This window comes from Geotrypetes seraphini, chromosome 5 (assembly GCF_902459505.1).
Source record: "Geotrypetes seraphini chromosome 5, aGeoSer1.1, whole genome shotgun sequence".
NCBI lineage: Eukaryota > Metazoa > Chordata > Amphibia > Gymnophiona > Dermophiidae > Geotrypetes > Geotrypetes seraphini.
This window is the reverse complement of record NC_047088.1, coordinates 196,230,581-196,251,889: the sequence shown is the minus strand read 5'-3', so window position 1 is coordinate 196,251,889 and position 21,309 is coordinate 196,230,581. Positions and strand designations below refer to the sequence as shown.

The following is a 21,309-nucleotide window of genomic DNA, read 5'->3' as shown; positions in this document are numbered from 1 at the left end:
TTCTGTTCTGTGTTCACAGAAGAAAATCCTGGAGAAGGACCGAGATTGTCTGGCAAAGTTACACGAGAAAATGGAGTAGATTCTGCGCCGTTCACGGAGGACGGTGTTTATGAGCAACTTGAAAAACTGAAGGTGGACAAAGCGATGGGACCAGACGGGATCCATCCCAGGATACTAAGGGAGCTCAGAGAGGTTCTGGCGAGTCCTATTAAAGACTTGTTCAACAAATCTCTGGAGACGGGAGTGATTCCTGGTGATTGGAGGAGAGCAGATATGGTCCCTATTCATAAAAGTGGTCACAGGGATGAAGCAGGAAACTACAGGCCGGTGAGCCTCAATTCAGTTGTTGGAAAAATAATGGAAGTGTTGCTGAAAGAAAGGATAGTGTACTTCCTTGAATCTAATGGGTTACAGGATCCGAGGCAACATGGCTTTACAAAAGGTAAATCGTGCCAAACGAACCGGATTGAATTTTTTGATTGGGTGACCAGAGAGCTGGATCGAGGACATATGCTAGATGTAATTTACTTGGATTTCAGCAAAGCCTTTGATACAGTTCCTCATAGGAGGCTGTTGAACAAATTGAAGGGCTGAAGTTAGGACCCAAAGTGGTGAACTGTGTCAGAAACTGGCTGTCGGACAGACGCCAGAGGGTGGTGGTTAATGGAAGTCGCTCGAAGGAAGGAAAGGTGACTAGTGGAGTCCCTCAGGGTTCGGTGCTGGGGCCAATCCTGTTCAATATGTTTGTGAGTGACATTGCTGAAGGGTTAGAAGGAAAAGTGTGCCTTTTTGCAGATGATACCAAGATTTGTAACAGAGTAGACACCGAAGAGGGAGTGGAAAATATGAAAAAGGATCTGCAAAAGTTAGAGGAATGGTCTAATGCCTGGCAACTAAAATTCAATGCAAAGAAATGCAGAGTAATGCATTTGGGGATTAATAATAGGAAGGAACCGTATATGCTGGGAGGAGAGAAGCTGATATGCACGGACGGGGAGAGGGACCTTGGGGTTATAGTGTCCGAAGATCTAAAGGCGAAAAAATAGTGTGACAAGGCAGTGGCTGCTGCCAGAAGGATGCTGGGCTGTATAAAGAGAGGCGTAGTCAGTAGAAGGAAGAAGGTGTTGATGCCCCTGTACAGGTCATTGGTGAGGCCCCACTTGGAGTATTCTGTTCAGTTTTGGAGACCGTATCTGGCGAAAGACGTAAGAAGACTTGAGGCGGTCCAGAGGAGGGCGACGAAAATGATAGGAGGCTTGCGCCAGAAGACGTATGAGGAGAGACTGGAAGCCCTGAATATGTGTACCCTAGAGGAAAGGAGAGATAGGGGAGATATGATTCAGACGTTCAAATACTTGAAGGGTATTAACGTAGAACAAAATCTTTTCCAGAGAAAGGAAAATGGTAAAACCAGAGGACATAATTTGAGGTTGAGGGGTGGTAGATTCAGGGGCAATGTTAGGAAATTCCACTTTATAGAGAGGGTAGTGGATGCCTGGAATGCGCTCCCGAGAGAGGTGGTGGAGAGTAAAACTGTGACTGAGTTCAAAGAAGCGTGGGATGAACACAGAAGATTTAGAATCAGAAAATAATATTAAATATTGAACTAGGCCAGTTACTGGGCAGACTTGCACAGTCTGTGTCTGTGTATGGCCGTTTGGTGGAGGATGGGCAGGGGAGGGCTTCAATGGCTGGGAGGGTGTAGATGGGCTGGAGTAAGTCTTAACAGAGATTTCGGCAGTTGGAACCCAAGCACAGTACCGGGTAAAGCTTTGGATTCTTGCCCAGAAATAGCTAAGAAAAAAAAATTTAAATTGAATCAGGTTGGGCAGACTGGATGGACCATTCGGGTCTTTATCTGCCATCATCTACTATGTTACTATGTTTAAGGTGAAAAGAACCATAACAACAGCACTCAATTTCAGAAAAGGAAATTACGAGGCCATGAGGAAAATGGTGGGAAAGAAGCTCAGCAACAGCTCAGGGAAGATGAAGACCGTAAAGGAAGCCTGGGCCCTACTCAAGAGCACTGTGCACGAAGCACAAAACCTGTATGTCCCCAGGTTTAGGAAAGGGTGCAAAAAGAATCGAACAAAAAACCCGGCGTGGATAACAAATGCAGTGAAAAAGGCGATAAGGGACAAGAAAACATCTTTCAGAAAATGGAAAAAGGACCCAACAAAGGACAACCAGAAGGAGCACAAAAGGCAACAAAAAGACTGTCACCGAGTGGTTAGAAAAGCAAAAAGAGAATACGAGGAGAGACTGGCGGGGGAAGCAAGAAATTTTAAACCATTCTTCAGGTATGTGAAGGGGAAACAACCAGCCAGGGAGGAAGTGGGACCATTGGACGATGGAGACAGGAAGGGAGTGGTAAAGGAGGAAAAAGAGATAGCTGACAGGTTAAACAAGTTCTTCTCATCAGTCTTCACGAGAGAGGACACATCCAATATCCCAGAACCCGAGGAGATCATAAACGGAGACCATGATGAAAAGCTTGTCAACTAGAGGTAAGTCGAGAGGATGTCCTCCGACAAGTAGATAGACTGAAGAGCGACAAATCACCTGGTCCTGACGGCATCCACCCAAAGGTACTAAAAGAACTGAGAAACGAAGTAGCGGAAACACTTCGCCAAATATGTAACCTATCCTTAAAAACTGGGGAGATCCCAGAGGACTGGAAAATATCAAAAGTCATGCCCATCTTTAAGAAGGGATCAAGGGGTGACCCGAGAAACTACAGGCCGGTGAGCTTGACCTCAGTCCCGGGAAAGATGATGGAAGTACTGGTTAAGGATACAATCTGCGAACACATATAAAACAATGGACAACTGAAGGCGAGCCAGCATGGCTTCTGCAAGGGAAGGTCGTGCCTCATGAACCTACTGTACTTCTTTGAGGGAATAAACAGCCAGATGGATAAAGGGGAATCCATAGACATCATTTACCTTGACTTCCAAAAAGCCTTTGACAAAGTATCTCACGAACGACTGCTCAAGAAGCTGTGGAACCACGGGGTTAAAAGGGGATGTCCACCGATGGATCAAACACTGGCTGGCAGGCAGGAAACAGAGGGTCGGAGTAAAGGGCCATTACTCAGATTGGCAATGGGTCACGAGTGGAGTTCCACAGGGATCGGTGCTGGGACCGCTCCTATTCAATATATTTATTAACGACCTGGAGACGGGGACGAAATATGAGGTTATTAAATTTGCTGATGACTCCAAACTCTGCGGCAGGGTTAGAACCACAGAAGACTGCGAAGACCTACAAAGAGATCTAATGAGACTGGAAGGGTGGGCAAAAGAGTGGCAAATGAGTTTTAACATAGAGAAATGCAAGGTCATGCATGTAGGGAAAAAGAACCCAATGTTCAGCTACAAAATGGGGGGATCATTGCTAGGGGTGAGCAACCTTGAATGGGGGGATCATTGCTAGGGGTGAGCAACCTTGAAAAGAGACCTGGGGGTGATGGTGGACACAACATTGAAAGCATCGGCACAGTGTGCGATAGCCGCAAAGAAAGCGAACAGAATGTTGGGTATCATTAAAAAGGGTATCACAACCAGGACAAAGGAAGTCATCATGCCGCTGTATCGTGCAATGGTGAGCCCGCACCTGGAGTACTGTGTCCAGTACTGGTCACCATACCTCAAGAAGGACATGGCAGTACTTGAGGGGGTCCAGAGAAGAGCGACTAAACTGATAAATGGTATGGAAAACTTTTCATACGCTGACAGGTTGAAAATGCTGGGGCTGTTCTCCCTAGAGAAGAGGAGACTTAGAGGAGACATGATAGAAACCTTCAAAATGCTGAAGGGCATAGAGAAGGTAGACAGGGACAGATTCTTCAGACTGTGGGGAACCACAAGTACTAGGGGTCACTCGGAGAAATTGAAAGGGGACAGGTTTAGAACAAATGCTAGGAAGTTATTTTTTACCCAGAGGGTGGTGGACACATGGAATGTGCTTCCAGATGTTGTGATAGGCCAGAGCACAGTACAGGGGTTCAAGGAAGGTTTAGATAGGTTCCTAAAGGATAAGGGGATTGAGGGGTACAGATAGAAGCAGAGGTAGGTTATAGAAATGGTCAGGAACAACTTCACAGGTCATAGAACTGATGGGCCGCCGCGGGAGCGGACCGCTGGGCGCGATGGACCTTCTTATGTTCTTAACATTTAGAGTGCCCTGCTTGACAGTGAACTTTATAATAAAGGACATATAAGTGAACTAGAGGTGAAACAGTTGTAAGTAATTCTCTGCTGTGTTTCATGACACCAGGAGTGCTGTTGCTATAAACTACAGTAGCCAAACATTTGCACGAAGACTTTTGAAGTCCTTCCTATCTATTTAAACGAGCCAAAATATTTTGGGTACCTTGACTGAGAAATTACCCTCTATTTTTGAGATTTACCAACAGGTAACTGCATACATTGAAAATTGTATTATATTACAAGAAAAATTGAAATGTTGTGAGGTTAGAACTTCACAGACATTTGATGTAACTTACCTTGTCCAGGTCTTGGAGTTGCAGATTGCCCAGGTGGTATTTCATGTTCCTATGAAAGATAATGTGATCATTTTTATCAATGCATTACCTCATTTATAATATATGCTGCAAAAATAAATAACAAGTTTCTTACTTTTGTCTTCTTTGCATCTGGATCAAATCTTTCAAGAATCAGTTTAGCAGTCTTGTATGTTTCTTTTTCCATTACTTCTTCAAGCTAAAAATAAGAATTCCATAATCAAATCACTCAAGAATTTATTTATTTATTTTATTATTTATATACCACCCATATTCTAAGTGGTTTACATTCAGGTACTTTATCATATTTCCCTATCTGTCCCGGTGGGCTCAAACTCTATCTAGTGTACCCGGGGCAGCGAAGAGATTAAGTGACTTGCCTAGGGTCACAAGGAGCAGCAAGGGATTTGAACCCACAGCCTCAGGCTATAGCTTTAACCCCTGTGCCACACACTCCCCAACTAAGAACTAGTTTGAAAAAGTGGTGTCCAGCAATGGTGGTGGTAAAGTCTATACATACTATGCTCAACCTTACCATCATGTTGCGTATGTTACCAATATGGCATGAAATATATACACCATAAAAACTATATATAATGAGTAGATTTTAACATCTAATCTACCACTTGCACTTTATAGCTTTATTGCAAGCAAACATCAAATATTGCTAATTGTTTATACATAATGAGAAGAATAATTACATGCACCAGCTTCAATAATGAAATGTGCAAAACTCTATCAGCTATCATTATTGGAAGTTATTAGACATGACAGCAAATGACAGGCAATTCTTCAGATTTATTTCCTCATAGCACTTAATGCTATTAATTTAAAGAAGGTCATTAGCCAAGTGCTGTACAGAATAAAGTCTCTGTGCCAATTAACTGCTGTCAGCATCGATTTTAGATTATTTATTAGCAGAAGCAATTAGCTTGCTGCAAATGCTGTGAAAACTCAATAAACAGGAAAACATCAAAGGAACTCAATCAAATTACTTGGCTAAAAAGCTTCCTCTGCATCGAGTGCCTAAAGTCTCTTCCCAGAGAAAAAGAACCAAAATGTCAAGAAACTATATACAAGTAAAATATATTTTATGGATCATAATTAAAGCATGTCTTGATAGCATTACATTTACATTGAGCTCACTTTTATAAGCCAATGCAAAATTTTAATTAAAATGGTTTGCCAGTTATTTTAACAACTAACGCAATGATTAAAAAAAATAAATAAATAAAAATATGCAGGGTCATGCATTTGAGCTGCAAAACCCAATGGAGTGCTATAAATTGGGGGGGTTATAAGATCATCAGATACCATATGTGGCCAAACAGAAAGGCAATAGCAAAAGTCAGAAGGATGTTTGGGTGCATGGCGAGAGGAATGGCCTGTAGGGAAAAAAGTATTGATACACTTCTCCCTCCATATTCACAGTGATAGGGCTTAACAGATCCGCGAATACGGAAAAACCAAGAATAACTGGGAAACAGATACAAAGAAGGGGAAAGAAAGACAAGAGAATAGAAATAGGAGCTATAGGGTTGAGACAAAAGAAGTTGGCGGCGATTCCCATGAGGCTTGGAACACATTGAGAGCGCGAGGGAAGCCATTACAGCGCTAGAATGAGGCTTTGAAAACAACCTAAAAGAAGTAGCGGCCGTTGTTCTAGGAGCTGTGACCTTTCCATTTTGGCAGGTATGCGCGAAAGAGCAGCCTTCGCTCTTCTTTTCCTCGGTAGTCATGGGAGCCGAATGAAGAATCGGAGAGCGAGAGCAGGGGACCGCCGTGGTTGCCTGTCAACGGCAGCAAGGTGAAAAAGAAGAGCCTAATTCAGAGGGGAAACCGCTCACTTGCCAACGCCAATTTAGCAGACAAAGTCTCGCAGGTACCCGCGAGGACAATGCAAGGGTGAGAGGCAGAAAAGTTGGGCCAGGGCCTGGTTAGCTTAACCCCACTTGTAAAGCTTATACAAACTAAAAACTTCAAATAATCAGAGTGATGATACCGCGAATACGAAGGGAGAAGTGTATTTACACTATACAAGTCTCTGGTGATCTCCTATTTAGAGGACTGTGTACAGTTCTGGAGACTATACCTTCAGAAAGGATAAACAAGATGGAGTTGGTCCAACTACTAAAATAATCAATGGTAATTATAAAGCGTATAGGGAGAGACTTAAAGATTAATATGTATAGTTTGGGGAAAAAAAGGGAAGATGGAGGAAGGTGGCAGAAGGGAGATGACAGACATTTAAATACAGTGGTGCCTCACACAACGAACTTAATTCGTTCCAGGAGCAAGTTTGTTATGCGAAAAGTTCGTTATGTGAAACGCGTTTTCCCATAACAATACATGTTAAAAAAAATAATTCGTTCTGCAGCATAAAATATGCTAAGATGACATAAAAAAAAGATAAATTTGTCAAAATGGTGAAAATGGTGGTCTTGCTGAGGCCAAACTCTTTGACGAGGTCACACTGTTTTACCCCACATTCACTCCTTCTAATTATTTCCCGCTTCATTTCAACAGAAATCACCTTCCTGCTTCATGATATATAAAAAATATTGAGTTTATCTTAAAAAGACGACTGTATACAGTGAGAGAGGGCAGTTAAGTGCAGTGCCTGCGCGGAAGGATGCAATACATCGGCAGCTCGGGCGACTTCGTTGTGTGAAACGAAGTTCGTTGTGTGAAACGAAGTTCGTTGTGTGAAACGAAGTTCGTTGTGTGAAGTTCGTTGTGTGAAACGAAGTTCGTTGTGTGAATCAAGACATGAAGTTCGTTGTGTGCAGCGTTCGTTGTGTGAGGCGTTCGTTATGCGAGGCACCACTGTACCTCCATGGCATAAATGCGTTGAGGGACATAATCAAAACATACATTTAAGTTCAATTTGAAAGTATGGTGCTAGATGCCAAAAACTGGCAGTAGGAAAACACCCATTTTCAAAAGACAAATCACCATACATCTAGAATATTTTTTTTTTTTTCCGAAAATCATTTGGACAGCCATGGCCATTGGGTCCCCCAGACCACCAGGACATCTATCTTTATACCACATTTTCAAGCAAAATTTCATCCACATCCCAAATGCCCAGAACAAGACCATTTGGACATGGGAGGGGCCAATCTTGTAATGGACTGGCCACTCAAGAGCAGTTACCTGTAAGGAGCAGTGGTGCACCTTACAGGTAACTGCTATGAACTTCACATAAAGGGTGCCACAAACATCTCACCAGAACTCCCTTATAGGTTATGGTGAGCCATCCAAAACCCACTATGCCCACCTGTCTACAACCCCAATAGCCCTTATGGCTGCATGTGGCACCTAAATGGCAGTTGAGTAGGGTTTTGGTGGCCTCGAATGTTCCACCATAATTGCAGTGGTTAAAGTGGCTTATGGGACTTGCTACTCCTCTCTATGGTTCACTAACCCATCCCCCAGGCTATTTAAGACACTTGTGTGCAGCTCTACTAGGCTTTCCTATACCAGGGGCTGATGTTCTGGAGATATGTATGTACTTTTTTATTCTGATCTTTGTGGGGGTATGAGAGGGCTCAGTGAACACTGGGGGAGTGTGTAGGTCTTTACTTTGTATCTAGTCACCTTGGATACCTTTTTGGCACTTACACCTGTTTTTACATCGTCTAACTCACAACTTCTAAGTTCTGTCCAGGATGTATAGTAAAAGTTTCAAGTTTCAAGTTTTATTTTGGTTTGATGAATCGCTTATTTAATTTACTAAGCGAAATACAACTTTAATAAAAAGTATAGGCACGCGATAAATATACGGACTTACAGACTAATAGATACATAAGGTAAGAAAGGGCAGAACTAAGAAGAGAACATGAATGGAACGATCATTAGGGAGGGGAGAGTGAAAACTGAGGAAAAGTTAAAATAAACTTTGAACATAATTAAAGATTAAAAACATCTTTAAAAAGAAAACTCTTTAAGTTACTTTTAAAACGACTCAAATCATTTTCCTCTCTTATATGTTGAGACAAGATATTCCACAGTTGGAGCCATTACTGAGAACATATCATGTCGACGAGTTCCAATAATTTTCAAGGAGGGGACTGCTCTAAGTTTTTGATTAATGGACCTAAGGGAACGTGACGTATTTTGAGGGATAAGTAATTTATTAATGAATTGAGGTTCATTAGTAGACAAAGTTTTAAATACTAAAAGTAATGCGGTGATTAACTGGGAGCCAGTGGGATTTGATCAGAAAGGGAGTGACATGATCATATTTTTTTGCCGTTATGAATCAGTTTAATGGCAGTATTTTGGATTATCTGAAGAAGCCTCTTCTTTTTGTGTAATATTTATTACTGTATTTTCACGCATATAACGCGCGCGTTATACATGTTTTTACAAACCTTGCGCGGTATACGCGTGAGCGCGATATATAAAAATTTTTTTACATAGTTCCCACCTCGCCCGACGCCCGATTCATCATCCGGAAGGACCGCTCACACCCCCACCCCGATGGACCGCTCGCACTCCCACCCGAAGAACCGCTCGCACCCCCACAGTCTCCCCCCTCCCCCATGGAGAAGCTGTCTACCTTGTTTCCGGATGCCAGTGAGCCCAGCTGTTTCCTCTGCCGGCGGTCCCGCCCTTTCTCTGACGTCAGAGAAAGGGCGGGACCGCCAGAAGAGGAAGCAGCGTAGCGCAGGGCTCAGAGAAGGGGCAGGACCGCCGGCAGAGGAAACAGCTGGGCTCACTGGCATCCGGAAACAAGGTAGACAGCTTCTCCATGGGGGAGGGGGGGAGGCTGTGGGGGTGCGAGCGGTCCATCGGGGTGGGAGTGCAAGCGGTGGGGGTGCGAGCGGTCCTTCCGGATGATGAATCGGGCGTCGGGGGGGGGGCATCAGGCTTTCAGGATGGGGACAGGACTTCAAGGGGGGACAGGCAGGACTTCAAGGAGGGACAGGCAGGACTTCAAGGAGGGACAGGCAGGACTTCAAGGAGGGACAGGCAGGACTTCAAGGAGGGACAGGCAGGACTTCAAGGAGGGACAGGACTTCAAGGGGGGACAGGCAGGACTTCAAGGGGGGACAGGACTTCAAGGGGGGACAGGCAGACCGAAGGGAGTGAAAAAGCTATAAAATAAACCCACCAGTGTGTCAATGTGTTGAGAGGAAGAGATGTTCTGGGAAATTCTGCTGAGAAAACTCCGGGTCCATTTCCACCCCCCAGTTACCGTAGTCCACTCCACTGAACTGGTTCACACACTGAGTGGTGTTGTGCCTGCGTAGTTGTTTTGGGATCTCTTCTAGTGGTTTGTCAGTATCTCCTTGTGGTCCAAGGAAGGAAACTTTGTTAACCTTAGCATTGACCTTCAGAATATATTTGTGTGGCATTAGGCTATGTAGTGATCGAAAGAAAAAAACAGACCTTTGCACATTTTTGCACTATATGGTGGGTGTATGAGGAGATTCACATTTCCTGCACAGCTAAGTCCTTGTGAAGTTACCTTGTTTTTTCTGTATTTGACATCTAGCAAGGTCTCTGTTTGGAAGGAAAGATTTAAGTTATGGTAAAAGCAGATAGCGTTGCTGGTTTTAAAAAGGTTTGGACAAATTCCTGGAGGAAAAGTCCATAGTCTGTTATTAAGACATGGGGGAAGCGTCTGCTTGCCCTGGATCCATAGCATGGAATGTTTGCTATTCTTTGGGTTTTGACCAGGTATTAGTGACCTGGATTGGCTACCATGAGAATGGGCTACTGGGCATGATGGACCATTGGACTGACCCAGTTAGGCTATTCTTATGTTATGTTCTCATCTGTAGGGGCCTTTGTTTTCACTTCTTATTTTAATGTATTTTTTTCTGGAAACTTATCAGTGTTTTTTATAATGGGAACAAAAATGGAAGAGAATTACCGTAATGTGTGTGGAATTGGGGGGGGGGGGTGTTTAACTACCATAATTTCTTCAGCTAAATACCGGTAATTCAATCCACCTCAACCAGACATAGGAGAACTCACGCACCATTAACACACCCTCCAACCAAACACGTGAAAAGAAAAAAACTGTTCATTCTTATAAACAACCGTATAACTTTTAATCTAGAGTTAGTGAGTATGAATTCAGCAACAAGAACAGAAATTACATGTTCATTCTTATAAACTATAACATTAACCGGTAGATCAAACGAAGTATCGAGGACAAAATAATCTAAATACAGTTACCGTAATTACGGTAAAGTTGTAAATAAACAAAATTTACAGGTTTATTCAGTCATCATCATCACAGTCATCTGAATCCTTGAATCCATCAAAATCCGAATTGTCATCATCATCATTAAATAAAGTTAGCACGGCCTGCAGACGATCCTCGTTTATTTCCAAAGTAATATCGTCATCATCGTCATCATCATCGCTGATATCCATGTTGTTGCCTCCTTCCGCTGCACTGGTAGTACCCGTAGTGTCATTGGTTTCATAAACAATGCCCGCTTTTCTAAATCCGTTTCGAATGGTATCTGGTGTTATTTTGTCCCATGCTGAAGCCACCCACTTGCAGACTTCTGTGAAAGTTGCCCGCTTCAGCCGCCCCGTGGGTGTGTACTCGTGCATGCCGCTCTGCATCCACTCCTTTCTAATAAAAGTCTTGAATGGATGATTCACTGCGATGTCAAGTGGTTGCAGCTTACATGTCAGGCCTCCAGGTATCACAGCGATGTGGGCACGAGTAGAATTAATGTAGGCCTGAACATTTTTTTCTTTGTGGGCAGCCATGGCATCAAAAATTAACAAGGATTTTTTTGCAAAGAATCCACCCTGTCTTGCCCTAAAGCATTTATCTACCCACAATCTCATTACGTCGCAGTCCATCCATCCCTTCTTGTTGCAGTGCACAACCACACTGGTGGGCAGCTTTTCACGGGGCATAGTGACCCTTTTGAAAATGAGCATGGGCTTTAACTTAACCCCGCTAGCTGAGCAACCAAGAACGACTGTAAAACACGTTCTTTCATGCCCAGTTGTGGTGATGGCAACAGATTTAGTACCTGTGGGGGCTATGGTTCTTGTCGCTGGAATGTCGAATGCCATTGGAATTTCATCCATGTTGATGACGTCCTTTGCAGTGATGCCAAGTTCAGATATTTCTTTGGCGACAAAGTCACGGAAATCAATCAATTTTTGCTGCCAGTCATCTGGAAGTCGCTGGCCAACAGTTGTTCTCATTCTAACTGATAGTCCGTTCCTTTTCATAAATTTTGAGATCCATGTGAAGCCAGCTTTGAAGTCGGGTATTCCTCTTCCATTGGCAAGTAGTTTTGCCTTCATCTGAATCGCAACAGTAGAGACTGATTGATTTTGCTCCCTTCTCGCCAGAATCCACTGCTTCAAGTCATCCTCCAGCTGAGGCCATTTTGGTTTGGCCCCACGATGTGCCCGTTTTCGCGGATTGCATTTCTCCAATTCCTTCTTATCTTTTCTCCATTCATGCACCGATGTTTCTCCAACATCGAACTCTCTCGCTGCGGCCCGGTTGCCTATTTCCTCAGCTTTCGCAACGACTTGAAGCTTAAAGTCCGCTGTATATGACTTTCGTCTCATTCCTGCCATTATGGCGGTAAATTTAAATTTAATTGATAAACTCTACTACCGGGTAGATATATGCAGAATACCAATCTGAAGAGATCAAATTAAAATGTGGGCTCTACATGCAGCATTAATCTTTTATAGGCTTACCCAAAGGCTGAGATGCTGTTGTATAGTCAAAATAGTATTCACTGGGCAAATTACAAGGCCAGATAGAGGGGGGCCACAGCCACATGGTGAAAAGCACACCGCCAGAAAAACCGCCTTGGTGACAGGTCAAAAGCGCGCCCCCACAACCCGGCGCAGAAAACTAAGCAGCAAGCATGCTCAGACCATTGCGCATGCTTACAGAGCTGGGAGCAGGGCAGGGCGGGCGAAAGGAGAGTCGGGGCAGCGCACGGAGAGTCGGGGCAGCGAACGGAAAGTCGGGGCAGCCAGAGGAGAGTCGGGGCAGCGAACGGAAAGTCAGGGCGGGTGAACGGAGAGTCAGGGCAACCAGAAGAGAGTCGGGGCAACCAGAAGAGAGTCGGGGCAACCAGAAGAGAGTCGGGGCAGCGAACGGAGAGTCGGGGCAGCCAGAGGAGAGTCGGGGCAGCGAACGGAGAGTCGGGGCAGTGAACGGAGAGTCGGGGCGGGTGAACGGAGAGTCGGGGCAACCAGAGGAGAGTCGGGGCAGCGAATGGAAAGTCAGGGCAGCCAGAGGAGAGTCGGGGCAGTGAACGGAAAGTCGGGGCGGGTGAACGGAGAGTCGGGGCAACCAGAGGAGAGTCGGGGCAGCGAACGGAGAGTCGTGGCAGCGAACGGAAAGTCGGGGCAGCCAGAGGAGAGTCGGGGCAGCGAATGGAAAGTCAGGGCAGCCAGAGGAGAGTCGGGGCAGTGAACGGAAAGTCGGGGCAGGTGAACGAAGAGTCGGGGCAGCCAGAGGAGAGTCGGGGCAGCGAACGGAGAGTCGGGGCAGCGAACGGAAAGTCAGGGCAGTCAGAGGAGAGTCGAGGCAGCCAGAGGAGAGTCGGGGCAGCGAACGGAAAGTCGGGGCAGGTGAACGGAGAGTCGGGCCAGCGAACGGAGAGTCGGGGCAGTGAACGGAGAGTCAGGGCAGCCAGAGGAGAGTCGGGGCAGCCAGAGGAGAGTCGGGGCAGCCAGAGGAGAGTCGGGGCAGCCAGAGGAGAGTCGGGGCAGCGAACGGAAAGTCGAGGCAGGTGAACGGAGAGTCAGGGCAGCCAGAGGAGAGTTGGGGCAGCGAACGGAGAGTCGGGGCAGCGAACGGAAAGTCAGGGCAGCCAGAGGAGAGTCGGGGCAGCCAGAGGAGAGTCGGGGCGGCATGCGCGGTATATAAAAATTTCTTTACATAAATTTGTGTTTTCCGCGCGCTATACCCGTGTGCGCGTTTTACACGGGTGCGCGTTATCTACGTGAAAATATGGTAATAAAGAATTACAATAATCAAGTTTAGCGATAAATAAAGAATGAATTAATATATTTAGTGATTTTGGCTCTAGAAACTTAGAAATCGAGCGAATCATTTGTAGCCTATAAAAGCAAGATTTAACAGTGTTGCTTACATGTTGATTGTAAGAGAGTCTTTCATCAATGATGACACCCAGTATTTTTAAAATGTTACTGACTCTAAATGGATATTATCTAGGGTGAAAGGGGCACTCAGGCTTATATCTTTTTTCCATGGGAAAAATAATGCTTTTGTTTTCTTAATGTTTAGGGCTAACATATTGGAATTAAGCCATTGCTTAATCTTCACTAACTTTCTATTAATCTCGATTATTTCTTCTTTATTTTCTGGATTTAGAGGGTGTAAAAGTTGAATATCATCGGTGTATGAAAAGGTGGTGAAGCCTATGGACTGACATAAATTTAGTAAAGGGGATAGAAAAATATTGAATAATAGTGGAGATAGAATGGATCCTTGGGGAATACCATAATTAAGAATGTAAGGTTTAGAGACAGTATCCTTAAAGGTAACTATAGATGATAGATTAGAGAGAAAAGAATTAAACCAGTCAAGTATTTGGCCACAGACACCTATAGAGTCTTTCAAGAAGTAATACATAATCAATAGTATCAAATGCTGCTGATAAGTCTAAGGAGAAAAGAATAACACAGTTGTGATGATTCTAGATAAGAGTATATTTGTGGTCAAACTGATCAGTGAGTACTCTGTGGAATGATTTTTCCTTTTTTTTTTTAATTCTTTATCATTTTTAAATCTTAAATCAAGTGTACAAATTATAAAACATATGAATGAAATACATCACTTGTATTTCTTACTAGAATAACATCAAAAATATAAATTTCCCACCCTTTCCTTTAACATTTAATCAAAAATAGGGTCTAGGGGATTCTGGAGGTGGTTTGTGGGGCTCACCATGACCTATAAAGGAGCCGTAGTGAGAAGACATGGCATCCTTTTTGTGAAGTTCACAGCAGTGCCCTGTAAAGTACCCCACTATTTAGGTAACATGTCTGGGTGTTCAGTCCATCACTTTGCAGACCCCTCCCATGTCCAACAGGGCTTGTTCTAGGCGTTTCTGACTTGGACGAAAAGTTGGACAAAAATGTGGTATAAAGATAGACGATTTAGCGACTTGGACAGGACGTATAGTTAGACGATTTTTGAAACAAAAAAAATTAAGGCTGTTTTTTACTTTGGACGACTTGCGACTTAGACAACTCTTTCGATTATGCCCCTCCACGTTTATATTGTGCCAAAGCTCCAACACCTTTTTTTAAAAAATTTGTACTGACTTAAAATTAACATGCCTGTAAGAAACACAGAATCTGGAGAAGGGATTCTAAGCCTAGGTGCTTATGAAGTCGGTACAAAATACATTAAACTAAACTAACTCAACCAAATGCGCACCACCTGCAACACTCTGATCTTTCCATCTTAGTAAATCTCCAGACTACTTCTTATGTATCTCCAATTGACATAATACCTCATATGTAATATGTAATACTGTAAATTGTAATAATGTAATCCGCCTTGAACCGCAAGGTAATGGCGGAATAGAAATCACTAATGTAATGTAAAACTTATAAATTAAGATGTTTTCCAGATAAATTAGCGATTTAAGTGTACAAAAAAAATCCATTATCTTTGGGTTTTTTTGAAATGCAGTTAGTGGTATTACTGGGTATCTTTTCCAGTGGAATCATGTACACATGAGCCATCCACACAGAAACTGAATGCAGTATAAAAGGCAATCCAAGAGGGTATACTGCCCAGCTTGCAGCTCCAGATATTGAACAGTCTCATACCTATCTAGTTGGATTTTTATATATGTTAGTCACCTCACATGGCCCTTGAGTGAAAAGTATCACCCTCCAGTCCTATACTCTGACTTTCTGAAGGAGATGCTGTTGGCTAGGGTATGTGAATGAGTACAAAAGGTAGAGTGGTAGCGGGGGTATAATGATGGAAAGTGTGGGCTTCTTTTGAAGCACTGGCAATACTAGCAGCATACTGTTAGCTGGCAAGTCCTCCCCTAATCTCCAAAACTGCCATGAACATGGCAAGAAGATTTGTCTTGACACAGGCCTCATCTTCAGCAGCTGGAAGCAGGAACCAGTATCATTTCCCTTATTCCCCCCACCAAAAGCAAAACACTGTAGAAGCTTAAATTCACAAAGTACTTTGTAGATCCCATCTAAATCACAGTTACAGATCGCTTGGCATAGTAGACACATAAGGTCACCTAGCGTTTCTTTTTCTCCTCACAAACAGCATGCTTAATAAATTGGGTATTCTCAACAGCAGGGGATATTGAAGCTATATCACTGGCTGGTGGATGAGTTGTCTTCATTAAGATATACTTTCCTCAACAGGGTTTTCCTGACTTTCCTCGAGTGCAGGATGACTAAGGGCTACCAGTACCTTCCACACTCTGCTTTCTACTTCAGGAGCCTTATTAAGGCAATTCACTCCCACACCTTTGTTTGAGGATGTCACAGATAAATCAGCAATATACAAAACAGATATTCTTAACACAACACATCATCCTAATTTATAAAAAAACTGTGCAATCTTTAGGCTAAAAATAAGTCGCACTGGAAATGCTTGCAGAAAGATTTCTTCTAGCGATGATTTAAAAAGAATGAAGAGTACCCCCCCTACAGGGATTTCTACCTCATCCATTTCTATCCCCAGCACAGAATGGATCCCTTTTTATAAGAACTTCTACCCAACATTTGTTCAGTATACAAGACCATTCTTGCTTTAGCAGGAAGCAACATCATATGCAGATGTCTAAACTTATGAAGTAAACCGAGGTTACAAAGACCATTGTTGCCATACTAATTCACAGCCCCATGGAAAAGCAACCTCATGTGTGGAAGACTCAATTTGTCATCCAGTCAGTCTTAAAAAGAGGGAAGTGATTGAACCTTATAATTTTACATCTGTTTCGCATTCCTTAGTTGTAAAAAAAAGAATCAAGGATATGTAGAAAATTTACAAACATGCCTCCTGGCAATGACTCCTTTTTCTTGGATCATTTGGGCAAGGTGGTGTTTTAAAAGGGTACTATTTTCTACTCCTTTCACAGCTCAACTTGATATAAGAACATAAGAATTGTCGCTGCTGGGTCAGACCACTGGTCCATCATGCCTAGCAATCAGCTCACGCAGCTGCCCCCAAGTCAACGACCAGTGCTCTAAATGAATCCAGCCTCACCTGCATTCGTTCCAGTTTAGCAGGAACTTGTCCAACTTTGTATTGAATCCCTGGAGGGTGTTTTCCCCTACAACAGACTCCGGGAGAGCGTTCCAGCTCTCCACCACTCTCTGGGTGAAGAAGAACTTCCTTATGTTTGTACGGAATCCATTCCCTTTTAATTTTAGAGTGTCCTCTCATTCTCTCTACCTTGGAGAGGGTGAACAACCTGCCTTTATCTACTAAGTCTATTCCCTTCATTATCTTGAATGTTTCAATCATGTCCCCTCTCAGTCTCTTCTTTTCAAGGGAGAAGAGGCCCAGTTTCTCCAATCTCTCACTGTACGCAACTCCTCCAGCCCCTTAACCATTTTAGCCGCTTTTCTCTGATGCATATTGTCTCTCAGAAGTTCCAAAGTTTCTTGCCCAGGCAGACAGTCTGCAACCATTTTAGCAAAATCAGATGAGGAACTTATTATACGTACGGCTCATTATACATTTTAAACATTTTCTAGAATATTGGTTTCTGCCATTGCTCTGTTCTGCTCCCATCACATGGGGGCATTTGGTGCTATCAGTGTTTAACAGATTACATATAGTCTGTGTACAATAAAACTTTGGATTGTAAGTAACTTGGTTTGCAAGTGTTTTACAAAGCAAGCAAAACATTTTTATTAAATCGGCGTACAGCTAACTGTGAGGCTGGCAGATTCAAAGTGTAAAAACTTAGGGGGTCCTTTTACTAAGGTGTGCTAACCATTTTAGCGCACACTAAATATTAGCGTGCACAAAACGCTAATGCATCCATAGGATATAATGGACGCGTTGTTTAGCACGCGCTAATATTTAGCGCGTGCTAAAACAGCTAGCGCACCTTAGTAAAAGAACCCCCTAATGGGAAACAATGCTTGGTCTATGGCAGGGGTGCCCAATAGGTCAATCGCGATCGACCAGTAGCTCGCCAAAGCAAAGTGAGTCGATCATCCAGGACTCCCTTTGCCTTGGCGATCTATCGGGCCGATCAATCTTCCTCTCCCCGACGTCAATTCTGCCGTCGGAGAGGAAGTTCGGGCCAGCCAATCGCTGCCTGGCTGGGCGGAACTTCCTCTCCAACGGCAGAATTGACGTCGGGGAGAAGAAGAATGATCGGCCCGAAGCAGAGAGAGCATGGGGTGGCGGCGGCTTTGGGGCCTGTTATCCACTGGTGCCGTTGGGTCCTGTTCCCCGATGGCAGCAGCCACTGCTTGGGGAAGGGCAGGGAGAAAGAAAGAAAGAAAGAAAGGAGGCAGGCAGGGAAACAGAAGGAAAGAGGAGAAAAAAAAAAAGAAAGGGGGCATGAAGAGAGAAAGAAAGAAAGGTCAGGGAGAAAGGAAGAAAAAGTTGGGGGAGGGAATGAGGTGTGAAGGAGAGGAAGCATAGAGGCTGAAAGAAAGATTGGATGCACAGTCAGAAGAAGAAAGTGCAACCAGAGACTCATGAAATCACCAGACAAAGTAGGAAAAATGATTTTATTTTAAATTTAGTGATCAAAATGTGTCTGAATTTATATCTGCTGTCTATATTTTACAATATGGTCCCCTTTTACTAAACCGCAATAGTGGTTTTTAGCGCAGGGAGCCTATGAGTGTCGAGAGCAGCGCTGGGCATTCAGCGCAGCTCCCTGCGCTAAAAAATGCTATTGTGGTTTAGTAAAAAGGGAGGGGGTGGGTATTTGTCTATTTTTGTATGGTTGTTACTGAGGTGACAGTGCATAGAGTCATCTGCTTTGACCTCTTTGAAAAAACCCCAGAATAGGAATGATAATTAACAATTCTATGCGTACAGTGCGCGTTGTGTTTTTTAAAATTTTATTGTTGGTAGATCATTTTAGATCATTTTGACCCCTAAGGGTGCACATACCGCATATTGAGAAACACTGGGTTAAACCATTAAGAATCACCATTGTGGTAAACACTCACTTTGCAGCATACACAGCTTGACAGTCCACACCATAAACATTAAGCTCAGGAATTTAAACATGGATCTCCTGTATGTTACTAGGCTGGCCTTCTTTCTTTACTTACTATTTTCTTCTTGTCAGTGTTAAGTTCTTCTAAAGCATCGTCTAGAAAAAGCAGAAAAGTTATATTATGTACTCATATATAATCCTGCCATAGTCCTGTCTCTCAAGTCATAATATGAAGAATGCTATTACTGTATATACTCAAATATAAACCGGAGGTGGCCTTTATCCCCCCCCCCAAAAAAAAAAAAGGAGGAAAAAAAGGTTGACTCAAATATAAACCAAGATTAGAAATTTGGATGATCTTGGTAAGAAAGTCTACAAAGACTAGACATCCTGTCATAAGTTTTTAACAAAAAAATGTTTAACTTTACATTTTTATTAGTACAATAACTGCAGTTTAAACAATATCTGTTTAATTAAACTTAGGCGGTCATAGAATGAAGGAGAAAGAGAATACGTACACAAGTATGGTAATCTTCCAAAAAGGTAATGGAAGCATCTGAGGAAAAAAATCCCCTGCTCTGGACCCATGTGTTTGGCTGAAAAGTAGGCAGGCGAACCCCAGACTGAAGGGGCAGGGTGTCGGGACTCATATATCCTCTTCCCGAAAGATTATTCAAGTGCCTAATCTTTCCTTCTGGCACAAAGGACATACAAGTACTAAAAATAGATGACATACCAAAGCAATCTCCTGAAGCTAGGGCAGGATAGATTAGCATGCCCTTAACCCCAAGGACTCAAAAGTGGTTTCTCCTCTTACTGCCACATCCACCCTTTAAAACTTTGCAAATGTATGAAAAGTGGACCATGTAGCTACTCTACAAATCTCCTCAGGAGAGTTTGCCCTTGTCTCCACCCACAATGACACCACACCTCTCAAAGCAAATGGCAGTTGTTTTCCACAGTCAACGTACGCCGATGAGATAGCTATACGAATTCATCTGGATATGGTCACCTTAGACACTACCTTGCATTGGTTAAGACACAAAGATGATATGAAGGACAAAACTCATTGGTTACCTCCAAGTATCAAAGTAGACTTCTCTGTACATCCAGCAAGTTCATTACTTTGTCCCTCCTCTTGGAACCCATGATTTGGAAGGTTGGTAACCTGACTTCTCGATTGACATGGAAAGCAGACACCATTGTAGGCAAAAATGAAGAGACTGTACAGAGGAAAACTCCTGCTTCAGTAAACCTGAGGAATGGTTCCCCGCATAAAGTGTCTGTATCTCCGAGATTCTTCTAGCTGAGGCTATAGATACTAGAATAACCATCTATCTTCACTGTTAAATTCAGCAGGGATGCCGCCTGCAAAGGCTCAAATGATGCCTTGCTGATGCCACTCAAGACAAACATTAAGGTTTCATGTTGTAAACATCTATCGTACCAGAGGTCTCAACCTCAGTGCCCCCTTCAAAAATCTGACAACATCCAGATGCGAGGCCAAGGATCCCTTTTCCACTCAGGATCTGGAACATGAAAGACTGCAATTTACACTTTGAGGGAAACTACTGCCAGCTCCTTTTCTAGACTGGCCTGCAGGAAAGCCAAAACCACTGCAGCTTTCCAAGGATCTAACTGTTTATTCGTGCACCACTGTTGAAACAACCTCCAGACCTTAGCATAAGCCGTGACTATTACTGGTCTCTCTGTTCTAAGGAAGGTAGCTATAACCATCTCTAATAGCCTTTACACACTAGGGCTGTGTGCTCAAGAGCCATGCTGTTAAGACCAAAATGTTCTGGATACTCTAAGGCAAGAGATTCATATGTACTGGAAACCTGAGACCTTTGTCTCTTTGCAGGCCTACCAAGTCCCCGTACCACGGTAAACGTGGTCAATCTGGAGCCACTGGGATCACCCGTCCAGGTTGGTTTGCTATTCAATGAATGATCTGGCCATCATGGGCCATAGGGGAACATGTACAGACGACCTTGCATTGGCCAAGGTTCACAGGGGAACACATACAGATGACCTTGCATTGGCCAAGGTTGGAGCAGGGCATCTTAAGCTGTCACTATCTGGTTTGACTCTCCTGCTGAAAAAAAAAAAAAAAAATATCAAGTCACTTTCTTGTCCACAGATACTCATGATGTCAATCATCGAACGCCCCCAGCAACACATTATGCAGTCGAATGCCCTCTAGGAAAGTGACCATTCCCCCAGGTCTAAGGTCTTCCTGTTGAGATAGTCTGCTTGCACATTGTCCTCTCCTGTTACATGAACTGCTGATATCACTTGCAGATGTACCTCTGCCCAACTGACTAGCAGCTTGGCTTCCAGGCTTAATAAAGCACTTTTGGTGCCTCCCTGTTGATTAACATAAGCCACCATCATAGTATTTTAATTTAATTTAATTTAATTCTTATATACCGCGGTTATATACTAAGCGGTTTACAAAAATGAATGCATTAAAAGATACAATAAATAAAAATAAATAAGATAGGTACTTGGAAATTCCCTAAGGCTCACAATCTAACTAAGGTACCCGAAGAGACAATTTATGAAAAATAAAGTATTGTCCAAGAACACCCTGATCGCTTTGCCTTTCAGGTG

At 43.4% G+C, this 21,309-nt stretch overlaps 1 protein-coding gene across 3 annotated transcripts in view; it reads right to left on the bottom strand.

The window, feature by feature from the left end:
* Positions 1–21,309, bottom strand: part of LNPK (lunapark, ER junction formation factor) — a 192,374-nt gene that overhangs the window by 86,225 nt on the left and 84,840 nt on the right. For all 3 annotated transcript variants that reach the window (XM_033946157.1, XM_033946158.1, XM_033946159.1), the window contains 3 exons: positions 18,809–18,849; positions 4,644–4,727; positions 4,511–4,559 (listed from right to left, as the gene is read on the bottom strand). In XM_033946157.1, the coding sequence (XP_033802048.1) occupies positions 4,511–4,559; positions 4,644–4,727; positions 18,809–18,849 (174 nt within the window). The remainder of the gene's footprint in view (positions 1–4,510; positions 4,560–4,643; positions 4,728–18,808; positions 18,850–21,309) is intronic.